The sequence below is a fragment of the Lepus europaeus genome, chromosome 11, assembly GCF_033115175.1.
Source record: "Lepus europaeus isolate LE1 chromosome 11, mLepTim1.pri, whole genome shotgun sequence".
NCBI lineage: Eukaryota > Metazoa > Chordata > Mammalia > Lagomorpha > Leporidae > Lepus > Lepus europaeus.
In genome coordinates this window covers 43,602,641-43,616,458 of record NC_084837.1, presented here as the reverse complement: position 1 = coordinate 43,616,458, position 13,818 = coordinate 43,602,641, and the positions used below count along the sequence as shown (strand labels likewise).

General features: G+C 42.4%; 1 protein-coding gene across 5 annotated transcripts in view; it reads right to left on the bottom strand.

Annotated features, from left to right (window-relative positions):
• HECTD1 (HECT domain E3 ubiquitin protein ligase 1) overlaps positions 1-13,818 on the bottom strand; it is a 100,504-nt gene that overhangs the window by 65,065 nt on the left and 21,621 nt on the right. For all 5 annotated transcript variants that reach the window (XM_062205317.1, XM_062205321.1, XM_062205322.1 and 2 more), the window contains exons 3-4: positions 7,935-8,169; positions 1,956-2,183 (exon numbers count right to left, since the gene is read on the bottom strand). In XM_062205317.1, the coding sequence (XP_062061301.1) occupies positions 1,956-2,183; positions 7,935-8,169 (463 nt within the window). The remainder of the gene's footprint in view (positions 1-1,955; positions 2,184-7,934; positions 8,170-13,818) is intronic.

Here is a 13,818-nt window from a genome sequence, read left to right as displayed (position 1 = left end):
CACGGGCTGAAGTCCCAAATCCAGCTCCCTGCTAATGTGCCTGGGAAAGCAACAGAAGATGGCCCATGTGCCTGGGTCCCTGCACCCATGTGGGAGACTCAGATAAAGTTCCTGGCTCCTGGCTTTGGCAGGGCCCAGTCTGGCCATTGTGGCCATTTGGAGGAGTGAACCAGTGGATGGAAGGTCTCTCTCTCTCTCTCTCTCTGTAACTTTATTTTTCTTTTCTTTTTTAAAGATTTATTTATTTATTTGAAAGGCAGAGTTATAGAGAGGCAGAGACAGAGAGAGAGAGAAAGGTCTTCCATTCACTGATTCACTCCCCAAATGGCTGCAATGGCTGGAGCTTGACCGATCTAAAACCAGGTGCTTCTTTGGGTTTCTCACGTGGGTACAGGGGCCCAAAGGCTTGGGCCATCTTATACTGCTTTCCCAGGCCATAGTAGAGAGATGAATCAGAAGTGGAGCAGCTAGGATTTGAACCAATGCCCACATGGGATGCCGGTTCTGCACACGGTAGCTTTACCTACTACAGCCCCTATAACTCTACCTTTCAAATAAATAAAATCAATTTTTTTTAAAAAAAAAAGGCAGTTGTAACAAAGTGATAAAGTATATTATCTAAATTTGAATTATGGCTCCATATCTGCTAACTATGTAAGATTATATAAGAACTGTAGTCTTTAGTTCCTTCATCTATAAAACAGAAATAACAGGATTGGCCATTTGCTGCAGCAATTAATAGAACATTTGAGATATCCATATCCCATAAGTGAGTCCCCTCGTTTTAGTCCCTACTTTGTTTCTGATTCCAGCTTCCAGATAACACATACCCTGGGAGGTAGTACGTGATGGATCAAGTTCTTGGGTCCTTGTCACCCACATAGGAGACCATGCTCTTAGCTTTGGCCTGGCCTACCCTGCTATTAGTTATTTGGTGAATGGAACCAGCAGGTGGATACTCTAGTTATGTCTAAATAAATGTTTAAAAAATATTTTAAAATAGGGATAATGGTACCTAGATCTCATTATGTCAGCTTATATGAGATAACACATAATAAGAATCCAAGTGGGCAATGAAAGCTCAGAAATATTAAGTATTACTAGGCAAAACTTTATGCCAAGAAAATCTACAAACAGCATCTGAAAATAATATATGAATAGTAAAATGGTATTAAACTCTAGTTTTATTTTCTAGGTTAGGCTAATTCTACAAAGGTTTACACAGAAGTTCATGCTATGTTACTTTTAGTAAGATCGATCTAATTTCTTTTTTTAAATTTAATTTAATTTTATTTTTTATTTTTGACAGGCAGAGTGGGCAGTGAGAGAGAGAGACAGAGAGAAAGGTCTTCCTTTTGCCGTTGGTTCACCCTCCAATGGCTGCCGCGGCCGGCATGCTGTTGCCGGCGCACCGCGCTGATCTGAAGGCAGGAGCCAGGTGCTTCTCCTGGTCTCCCATGGGGTGCAGGGCCCAAGCACTTGGGCCATCCTCCACTGCACTCCCTGGCCATAGTAGAGAGCTGGCCTGGAAGAGGGGCAACTGGGACAGAATCCAGCGCCCCGACTGGGACTAGAACCCGGTGTGCCAGCGCCGCTAGGCGGAGGATTAGCCTATTGAGCCACGGCGCCGGCCAAGATCGATCTAGTTTCAAGTCAACAAAACTGTGTGGATTCAACAGTCACACTAAGAGCAAGTGCAACTATAAAACGAGTGTATTTCTATAACATTTAAATTTCAAGAATAAACACATAATATTTTTATAATTAAAAAAAACCCACACTTTGATGCCCCTCCCAAAGAAATTACTAAATAGAGATCCTAGTGAGAAAAAGTTGAGAAAAATCTCTACTTCATTAAGTGAAAATTCCAAGTTACAGTGTATCAATTATAAATAGGGAACATTAAGAAAACCACTTTTTTGGAAACTGAAAGTATACAACAGAAATTTATTTACCTGATGATCTTCATGTTTCAATAAACTAGACAGAGATTCTACACAAATTTCTAAAGAAGAATCTTGAGGTTCCATTTTGCCACATAGTCTTGATACCACAGCCATGGCAGAGTGCAAGGTATCCTTATGCACCAGGTGACCACTATCACGAATGAAGGTAAGCACACAGTTCAAACCACCAGCCTCAAAGACTGCTCCTGACTCACGAGTACATATCAGTTCTAAAACCTACAATGGTAAAACAAAATTAATAAAAGAATACAAGTCTAACATTAATTTTCTAGAATCACAAAAAAATAATGAACCATCCAAATCTATTAGTCACTTTAAAAAAGGTACAGTGAAGTTAATTTCAGTAATATATTTTATTTAATCCAATCTATTTTAGGCATTTCAACATTGATTTGATATAAAAAATTGTTTTTATCGCTTAGGTTCTTTTACATGTTGTCTTCACAACTTCATTTAAGAATATATTTTACCCCTACATCACGTCAATTTAATTTGCAGTGCTCAATAATTATCACATTGGACACAGCAGGTTTAAATGACGAAATCTACACAGCAATCTAAGGAGCTACAAATAAGTTAGCAAAAACTTGTAAGTTCCTAGACACTGGGGAAAAAGTTAAGTAAATGCTTCTTTTTTTTTTTCTATACAGAGAAACATTTATTGAATGATCAACAACTGGATCTTTTCACAGTTAAGCTAAATAAACTTTATCTTTACAGCCCTATTTGTAGCTTCACTTAGTTCCCTGGCTTTATGCTAATATACATTTGCTCCAGGAATGTTTTTATCATTTGTTTTCAACTGTAATTTTTATATTGCAAACAAACCGATCTCTCTGTATACTGACCTCAACAACTTTCTGTATCTGAATTTGTAGCTAACTATAGGCACTGTCTACCATTTCCCTCCTACCATACATACAAAACTACATAATAATTACATAACTGTTTATGTATCACCGATCATTTTTAATTTTTTTTTTCCTTTTACTTGAAAGGCAGGAGAGAGAAAGAGATCTCCCATCCACTAGTTCATTCCCAAAATGTCTGCTATAGCCAGGGCTGGGCCAGGCCAAAGCCAGGAATGCTTCTTACTACTATTCATCACCATCTTCACATTTAGTCTATAAATATCAAAACATTAAAAATTAACTATTTTCTAAATTATGCAGATGTTTAAGGTGATAAAGTACAACTGAAGAGCTAAATTCAGTCCATCAATTTTAGAGGCATATCAGAAATTCAGACTATCCTATATAAAAAATGTTCAAGAAGGGAAACAATACAATCAAAATTCTAGTTTGTAATTAGTTGAAGAATAGGGTATAGTGAGAGTTTTCAGGCAAATGTAAAAATTCAGGCATTAATATTTAAGGAAGAATAAGGCTTGTTGAAGGCTTGGGAGAACAAAAACTAACAGAGAGGCAGTTATTATGACACAGCAGGTTAAATGACTGCTTAGGATGTCTGCATCACTTAGCAGAGTTGCCTGGTATTGAGACCTAGCTCCACTATCAATCCAAGCTCCTACTAATGACTCCAGGAAGCAGCACATGATGGTGGGAGTACTTGGGATCCTATCACGCACATGGGAGAACCGGATCGAGTTCCTGGCTCAGCCCCAGCTGTTATGGGCATTTGGGGAATGAACCAGTGGATGGAAGATCTCTCTCCCTCTCTCATTCTGCCTTAACAAACAAACACGTAAATAATGTTTAAACAATTTATATGAAAGGCAGAGTGACAGAGAGAGGAAAAGAGATGAGATCTTCCACCTGCTGGATTTTTCCCCAGATGGCTGCAACAGCGAAGTCTGGACCATCTGAAGCCAGGAAACGCTTGGGCCATCTTCTGGTGCCTTCCCAGACTCCAGGAAGCTGAATAAGCAACAGAGCAGCTGGGACGCTAATAAGTATTTCAGTATGGAATGCAGTTGTCAAAAGTAGCAGCTCAACACACGACAGTGCCACAACACCAGTCCCAAATAAAAAAATCTTTTAAATATAATTTTTAAATGAATTAGAAAAGGACTTGATTATCAATTACATGAATAGAGTAGAAGAAAGAAAAGAAAGGATAAAGCATAGGTTTCTGTGTCGAGTGCCTGGGTGGGAGCTTTAGCCAATTACCGAAGTAGACATTTACCTGTTAAGGAAAGATAAAGAATTCAAACATCCAGGTAGAGATACCCAGCAGACCCTTGACTATGGAGACTAGAACTCAAGAGAGAGATGAGGGCTAGAAATAAAGGTGAGGGCAATAGACTTATAAATGGCACTGAACTGATATATATGATGATCCACAAGCAAAACATAAATAATATTTTTTATTTGGCAGACACAGTTGGACAGTGAAGAGAGAGACAGAGAGAAAGAGCTTCCTTCTGTTGGGTCACCCCCCAAACGGCCGCTACAGATGGAACTACGCCGATCTGAAGGCAGGAGCCAGGTGCTTCTTCCTGGGTGCGGGTACAAGGGCCCAAAGACTTGGGCCATCCTTCACTGCCTTTCTGGGCCACAGCAGAGAGCTGGACTGGAAGAGGAGCAACCACGACTAGAACCCAGCGCCCATATGGGATGCCAGCACCACAGGGGAGGATTACCCAAGTGAGCCACAGCGCCGACCCCCATAAATAATTTTAAGATAAAAACAGAACCTCAAAAACTACTGTCATTTAAGAATGAAGAATATGCAAAGGAAACCGGCACCGTGGCTCAATAGGCTAATCCTCTGCCTAGCGGCACCGGCACACCAGGTTCTAGTCCCGGTCGGGGTGCCGGATTCTTTCCCGGTTGCCCCTCTTCCAGGCCAGCTCTTTGCCATGGCCTGGGAGTGCAGTGGAGGATGGCCCAAGTGCTTGGGCCCTGCACTCCATGGGAGACCAGGAGAAGCACCTGGCTCCTGCCTTCAGATCAGCGCGGTGTGCCGGCAACAGCATGCCGGCCGCGGCGGCCATTGGAGGGTGAACCAACGGCAAAGGAAGACCTTTCTCTCTGTCTCTCTCTCTCACTGCCCACTCTGCCTGTCAAAAAAAAAAAAAAAAAAAAAAGCAAAGGAAAAGATAACGAACAAAAAAGGTAGCAAAATGTGACAGAATCAAGAAGACAAGGTTTAAAAACAATGAAATAGTCAGTTATGTCAAACACTACCAGGATCCTGTAAGTTAAGTACTACAAATGAACCACAGAGTTTGGCAACAGGATGTCACTCCTGACTTGTTTTTCTTCAGTTTCAGGGAGAGTAATACAAGAGTATTCCAAAAATTTCATGGGGGCTAGCGTTTTAGAGCAGTGGGTTAAGTTGCCACTTGCAATGCCAGCATCCCATACTGGAGTGTTAGTTCAAGTCTACCCTGCTCTGTTTCTGATCCAGCTTCCTGCAAATGCACCTGGGAAGGCAGCAGAAGATGACCCAAATATTTGGGCCTCTGTCACCTATGTGGGAAACCTAGATGGAGTTCCTGGCTTCAGTCTGGCCCAGCCCTGGCTGTCCTGGCCATTCAGGGAGTGAACCAGTGAATTGAATGTCTGTGTTACTCTGTCTTTCAAATAAATAAATCCGTAAGAACACCTTATGGAAAGATGCACAATTTAAAAAATTATGAATTCTTCAAATTGTTTTGCACAAAATAAATACACCTTTTATTCTATTTTCCATGAACGTTTTGAAGTACAGTCAAATACAAAACTGATTTTAATGGGCCGAAGAGTGATTAAGTGTGAAAGTGTAAACCTCTTAGTGCTTTCTTTTTCAATGACTTATTTTTTTGAAAGGCAGAGTTAGAGAGAGAGGAAGAGACGGTGAGAGAGAGAGAGAGGGAAATAATCCTCCAACCACTGGTTCACTCTCCAAATGGCTCTAACGGCCATGCTGAAGCCAGGAGCTGAGTCTTAAGCCCCATTGAGGTGTTCCATGTGGGTGGCAGGGGCCCAAACACCTCCCCAACCATCTTCTGCTGCTTTGTGGTCCATTAGCAGGGAGCTGCTGGATTGGAAGCAGAACAGCCAGAACTTAAACCAGCACCCACATAGGATGTTGGTGTTGCATGTTGCAGCTTAACCAGCTGTGCCACAATGCCCACAGAGGGGCTTTTTCCCCCCCTTATTGTTCTTTCTAAGAGTTTGGCTATGAATAGTTAAAAGGGGGCTTTGCTTTGAATGTTTTATTTTTTAAATGGCAGATCCCCAATAATGGGACTTAAAATACTATGCCTTCTGATGTGCTGCAGTAAGAACTATTCAATATCACCTATACAGAACCTTGCAAATAAAATTTTCAAATTGAAATTAAACATGACCAACCAAACAAATCTAGAATGTGGAACATTCCACAAAAAGGGCAGTATCACAGAGGGGAAAAAAAAAGAGGGGAGAACTGTTTTACATTAACTGAGATTAAAAAAATATAACAACTGGGGCCAGCACTATGGTTGTTACTTGGTTATACTATGTTACACTTGGTTAAATAAATAAATCTTTAAAAAAATTCCTTGGGGCTGGCGCCATAGTGCGGTAGGCTAATCCTCCGCCTATATCCCATATGGGTACCATTCTAGTCCAGGCTTCTCTTCTGATCCAGCTCTCTGCTATGGCCTGGGAAAGCAGTAGAAGATGCTCCAAATCCTTGGGCCCCCGTTCCCACGTGGGAGACCCAGAAGAAGTTCCTGGCTCCTGGCTTCAGCCCAGCCCTGGTTGTTGCAGGGATTTGGGGAGTGAACCAGTGGATGGAAGACCTCTCTTTCTGTCTTCCTCTCTGTGTAACTCTGCCTTTCAAAGAAATAAAATAAAACTTAAAGAAAAAAAAGAAAAATTCCTCCCCTTAAAAAAAAAAAAAAAAGAATAACAAACAGGGCCAGCATTGTGGCACAGCAGGTTAAACCACTGCCAGGTTCCAGTTCCAGCTGCTCCAATTCAGCTCTCTGCTAATGCACCTAGGAAAGAATAGGAAAATGGCTCAAGTACTTGGGCCCCTGCCATCCAAGTGAGAGACCTAGATACAGTTCCTGGATCCTAGCTTCAGTTTGGCTCAACCTGGCTGCTGTGGCCATTTGGAGAGTTAACCAGCAGATGGAAGATCTCTGTCTCTTTCTCACTGTCTCTCTCACTCTCTTTCAAATTTCAAATAAATTAAATAAATCTAAAAAAAGAAAAGAAAAGAACACCAGAATCTTCTGATCCAGCTTCCTGCTAATGTGCACTCTGGCACACAGCAAAGAATGGCTCAAGAACTGTCACCCATGAAGGAGACTGAGATGGAGCTCCTAGCTCCTGTCTCACAGTTGTTACAGGCATCTAGGGGAGGAAAACAGTTGATGGAAGATGTATTTATTTATTTACTTGAAAGAGTTAGAAAGAGAGGGGGAAGCAGGGAGGGAGGGCAGAAGGGAGAGGCAGGGAGGGAGGGGGAGGAAACAGAGAGAGAGAGAGAGAGAGAGAGAGAGAATCTTCCATCAGCTGGTTCACTCCTCAAATGGCCAAAGCCTGGTGCCGGAGCTTCTACCAGGCTTCCACATGGGTGCAAGGCTGCAAGCACTTGGGCCATCCTCCAATGATAAAAAAATTGTTTCAGGGCTGGTGCTGCGGCTCACTAGGCTAATCCTCTGCCTGCGGTGCCAGCACCCCAGGTTCTAGTCTCGGTTGGGGTGCCGGATTCTGTCCCGGTTGCTCCTGTTCCAGTACAGCTCTCTGCTGTGGCCCGGAGTGTAGTGGAGGATGGCCCAGGTTCTTGGGCCCTGCACCCGCATGCGAGACCAGGAGGAAGCACCTGGCTCCTGGCTTTGGATTGGTGCAGCGCACCAGTCGTAGCGGCCATTTGGGGGGTGAACCAGAAGAGTGAAGACCTTTCTCTCTTTCTCTCTCTCTCTCACTGCTTACTGTCTAACTCTGCCTGTCCAAAAAGAAAAAATTGTTTCAGTAAAACACATTCTTTATTCTCTCATGTTCAAATGGGCCAACAAATAAAACTTACCTTTACACACTGTTCAGCTAAGTCTCTGCTAGTCCTGTTGTTAAGTTCAACTACAACCAAACGATTACAAAGTGCTTTTATAGCTCCATCTACCCCAACAATCCGCCGGGTGCATTCTGCAGATACATCCAGATAGTATGTAATGGCTCGGGCTGTCACTTCCAACACATTGTCTGGAGCACTTTCATCAAGAAAAATTTTGCAGAGTGCTGGTAAGAAAGTGCGAGGAGGACATCTGCAGTGAAAGAAATCCTTTACATTAGGATTTGTAAATTGTTAACATAAAATATTATCAAGATAATAAATAATAAAAAGCTGTAACAAATATAACATTATGTTCAATACTGTACCTGAATATTTATTACATATTTCTTACATTGTTTTTGCTTTCAGAACAATACTTAACCAACTTTATCATTGCTAAAAATAACAAGTTGGAAACCAAGTAGCAGCATTAACTTGAAACCATGTTAAAGAAAATTCTTACTCAATACTCAGCTCAAACATTAGCTCCTCTGTAAAATTTTTCCTAACCTATCCAAACAGTTAAATGGTATTTTGATGTTCCCAAAACCTCATAAAAACAGGGTACATACTGTTTAATATACCAATTTGTTTCCTTATTTACATAAAAGTTCCTGAAGGCCAGGGGCATTCATTGCTCAATTTGTGTTTTACAAGCACTGATTTGTCACCTAAAAGATCAGGGTAAAGCATTAAACAACAGCTGTGCAACCTTTCTGAGCCTATTTCTTCATTTGTAAAGCAAAGATAATATCCAAACAATACTTTATACGGTTGTTATGAAGATTTATTAAAATTACATATATACATACTAAACACTTAGCTCAGTAAGTATCTGGTACCATACTGAAAAGTCTAATGCCTATTGCACAAATTTGTGTAAGACAGTTTTATCAAAAACAGAAATTCATGGGGCAGACACTTAGAGCAGCAATTAAAATACTACCTGGAACACCCAAATCCCATACTGAATAGCAGGGTTCAAATCCTGGTTCCACTTTCAATTCCATCTTCCTGCTAATGTGTACCATGGGAGGTAAAGATAATGGCTGGAGTACCTGGGTCCCTGCACTACCTATGTTGGAGATCAGTATTGAGTTCTGGGCTCCTGTCTTGAGCCTGGCCCGGCCCTAGCTATTGCAGGCATTTGGGAAATGTCCCAGCAGGTGGGACATCTCTTTGCCTCTCAAGTAACACACTTAAAAAAAATAATTAAAAAAATTTTAAAGACAGGATTGTAAGATATCAATAATATTTTTTTAAACTTTTATTTAATGAATATAAATTTCCAGTGTACAGTTTATGGATTACAATGGCTTCCCCCTCCCATAACTTCCCTCCCACCCACAACCCTCCCCTCTCCCGCTCCCTCTCCCCTTCCATTCACATCAAGATTCATTTGCAATTCTCTTTATATACAGAAGATCAATTTAGTATAAAGATTTCAACAGTTTGCACCCACATAGAAACACAAAGTGAAACATACTGTTTGAGAACTAGTTATAGCATTAAATCAAAATGTACAGCACATTATGGACAGAGATCCCACATGAGGAGCAATGTGGGATCTCTGTCCATAATGTGAGGAGATATCAATAATATTAAACGAACACTTAAAATATGAGAGGTGGGCAGTTGAACCACTGCTTGGCTTTCCACGATCCCATTATCAGAGGGCCTAGGTATGAGTCCAGTCTGCACTTCTGATACAGCTTCCTGATAAAGAACACCCAGGAGTAAATGGCTCAAGACACCCATGTGTCATGAAGTTTTGGGCCCCTGGCTTCAGCTTAGCCCAGCCTCAGCTACTGCAGGCACTTGGGAAGTGAATCAGCAGATGAAGTGAAGCAGTCAGTGGAAGATTCTCTGTCTCTGTCTCTGTCATTCTGCTTACCAAATAAAACTTAAAAAAAAAATCCATAATTTACCTTTAGTAGAAATTTGTTAAGTGAGGTCAAAAATATTATTCTAACGTCTCTGCATAGGCTACAGCTATAGATAATACAAAAGGTAGTAATGCCCTCAACATCTCAGAGTAAGTCTTTTTCCTCCAGCTTTTATTTATTTTTTATTTATTTATTTATTTATTTTGACAGACAGAGTGGACAGTGAGAGAGAGAGACAGGGAGAAAGGCCTTCCTTGTGCTGTTGGTTCACCCTCCAATGGCCGCCATGGCCGGCGCGCTGTAGCCGGCGCACCATGCTGATCCGATGGCAGGAGCCAGGTGCTTCTCCTGGTCTCCCATGGGGTGCAGGGCCCAAGCACTTGGGCCATCCTCCACTGCACTCCCAGGCCATAGCAGAGAGCTGGCCTGGAAGAGGGGCAACCAGGACAGAATCCAGCGCCCCGACTGGGACTAGAACCCGGTGTGCCAGCGCCGCAAGGCGGAGGATTAGCCTGTTGAGCCACGGCGCCGGCCCCTCCAGCTTTTATTAAAATTTAGTCTAAAAGTTGAGTACCTCCTGGGGCCAGCACTATGGTGCAGTGGGTTAAAGCCCTGGCCTGCAGCACCGGTATTCCATGTGGGTGCTTGTTTGAGTTTCAAGTCTCGGCTGCTCCACTTCTGATCCAGCTCTCTGCTATGGCCTGGGAAAGCAGCAGAAGATGGCCCAAGTCCTTGGGCTCCTGCATCTGCATGGGAGACCTGGAAGAAGCTCCTGGCTACTGGCTTCAGATCGGCTCAGCTCTGGCTGTTGTTGCAATTTAGGGAGTGAACCAGCAGATGGAAGAACTCTCTCTCTGTCTCTACCTTTCTCTTTCAAATAAATAAAAATAAATCTTTAAAAACAAAACATATATAGTCTGTCATGAATATACAGTATGTTCACTTTTAAAAAAGATTTACGTATTTACTTGAAAGGCAGAGCATCAGAAAAAGACTGAAGATCTTCCATCTTCTTGTTCACTCCCCAGATGGCTGCCAATAGCTAATGCTGGGCTAGGCTGAAATCAGGCACGAGCCAGCAAATGCCTGCAATGGCTGGGTCCAGGCTAGGCCAAAGGCAGGAGACCAGAACTCAATCCAGATCTCCAACATGGACGGCAGGGACCCAAATACTTGGGCCATTCTCCACTGCCTTCCCTGGCATATTAGCAGGGAGCTGGATTGGAAGTGAAGCAGCCAGGACTTGAACCAGAACTCTGATATGGCATGCCACTGTCCCAAGTAGTGGCTTAACCCATTGTGGCACAACACTGGTCCTTATACCATATCTCTAATAGTTCTGTGCATGAATCAAAGTTTATGTACACTGAGTTACCACTTTCTCTGCCAACTATATGGACAATCTGTGTTTGGTGGAATCACCACCATTTCTGATTCTGAATTTGTTATCAACAAGTAATCATTTCCTTATATTTCTTAACATATACTTACCAGTAAAAAATAATAAGTGAAAAAATGAAATGCTCAGAGTACCTAAACAGACACCATCACCAGAACATCTGCGTTAACTGTTAAACAACAGACATGACGAGCTTTTAATCTCTACCCATGATGTGTGCTTTGATTAAAAGGTTACTGGAGCTGGCACTCTAGCATAGCAATAAAGCTGCTGCCTGTCAGGCCAGTATCCCATATGGGTGCCAGTTTGAGTGCTGGCTACTCCATCTGATCCAATTCTCTGCTAACATGCCTGGGAAAGTAGTGGAAAATGTCCCAAGTATTTGGGCCCCTGTACCTACACTGGTGACTTGGATGAAGTTCCTGGTTTGGCCTGTCCCAGCCCCAGATATTACTTTTCTCACTTCATATATGGGATCTTCAGTCTCGCCCTTGTTCATAATCATTGCTAACCACAGTCGCAAGCCAGAAGTTGTGCAAGAAATGCACTAAGGTTTCCTTAGTCACTGTGTTCCAAGAGCTGGAAACAGTATGTACGTATGCATCCTTCATGCTAAACTCCTTTTGAATATTTTCCATACCCATATCTCTGTTCTCTCCTGGTTCCATGTTATTCAAGAAAGGGTTTTTATGTTTACTCTTTATTGATGTTCAGGATACCTGATCATATTTAAGAGAAAGTACAAGGCATACACATTATTTTTGATAAATTCAGCTGGAGGATTAGCAGAATAGTTGCCAAGGAATAACAAAATCTTGCAGTTATCACTCTATCCAACATCCCTGCACTGAGCACCAACCATGGGTCCCAAATGTTTATGAAACCAGTCAGAAAAAATGTCTCTAGTGCCCCGTGCCTCTTCATTAGCATACTAATTGACGAGTAAGAAATGCACTCCTCTAAAACACAGCTTTTGCCTATCATAGCATGTTTACACTTATGTGTGCCTGATGAATTAGCACATCTCAGCACAGCTATTCTCTCCTCGGCATCTTGAATTCCTGCAGGAACTCCGTCATCGGCTGTAGGCAGTGTGTTTCTGAGGCAATAATGTCAAAAGAGTGGGATTTTATCAGCATTACAGACTTGTTCAGGAATAAGATCTTCATTAGTGATGACCTTGGCAAACCTGTCAGAATGTCTCACTGCTTCATGACCAGCAGACATTATATCACCACAGATCTGAAAACAGAAATTTATTGCTATGTCTTTCCTTAAATTTCTACAGCCAATCTGTTGTATAATCACAGTTCCCTCAATTTTCAGTTCATTGTGAGATCTTTGCTCATTTCATGATCAGCATATCATTTAGTAGCACTGTGACACTCACGGACTCACTCTTCCAAAACAAAATCAAGATCTGCATTTCAGATTTTTGCAGTCTGTCTTATTTTTCATTAACTTCCTTTCACCTCTTTCAGCACAGATTTTCAAAAGTGTATCCTTTGGTTTCTTCACATATATAGTAGTCATCACAACACCACACTCTTTCACAAAACATCTTTTTTTTTTTTTAAAGATTTCTTTTATTTATTATTTTAAAGTCAGAGTTACACAGAGAGGAGAGGCAGAGAAAGAGAGGTCTTCCATTCGATGGTTCCCTCTCCAATTAGCCACAACAGCCAGAGCTGTGCTGATCTGAAACCAGGAGCCAAGAGCTTCTTGCAGGTCTTCCACGCGGGTGCAGGGGCCCAAGGACTTGGGCCATCTTCTACTGCTTTCCCAGGCCATAGCAGAGAGCTGGATCAGAAGTGGAGCAGCCAGTGCCCATATCGGATGCCGGTGCTTCAGGCCAGGGAGTTAACCCACTGTGCCACAGCGCCAGCCCCTCCATAAAACATCCTACACTTACACTGCTGCCCAGTTTCTCCAACAGCTTAACTTCATGTGCTAGAGATAAACACAAAGGCTCCCTCTTTATCTTACCACTTACACAGGCAGGTAATTTACAAACCTTTCATAATTTTTTCAATGATATCTTTATATCACAGAGAAGCAGCAGAAAAACACAGCTATGCATAAGACTCTTGTTCTCTTGGTTCTCTGTGAAGAATCGTGGGGAGGGGCCGGAGCTGTGGCATAGTGGATAAAGCTGCTGCATGCAGTGCCGGCATCCCTTATGGGCACTGGTTCGAGTCCCAGCTGCTCCACTTCTGATCCAGCTCTCTGCTATGGCCTGGGAAAGCAGTAGAAGATGGCCCAAGTCCTTGGGCCCCTGCACCCGCGTGGGAGACCTGGAAGAAGCTCCTGGCTCCAGATGGGTGCAGCTCTGGCCGTTGCAGACAATTGGGGAGTGAACCAACAGATGGAAGACCTCTCTTCCTCTCTCTCTCTCTGCCTCTCCTCTCTTTGTGTAACTCTGACTTTCAAATAAATAAATCTTTAAAGAAAAAAAAAAAAAAAAGAATCATGGGGAACCCACCACTGGCACTTAAGGCCTGCACATGTGCCATCTGAATACACTTTTTGGGATTTGGAGGGTCTTTTTCTCCACTGGGGACACTGAATAAAGTAT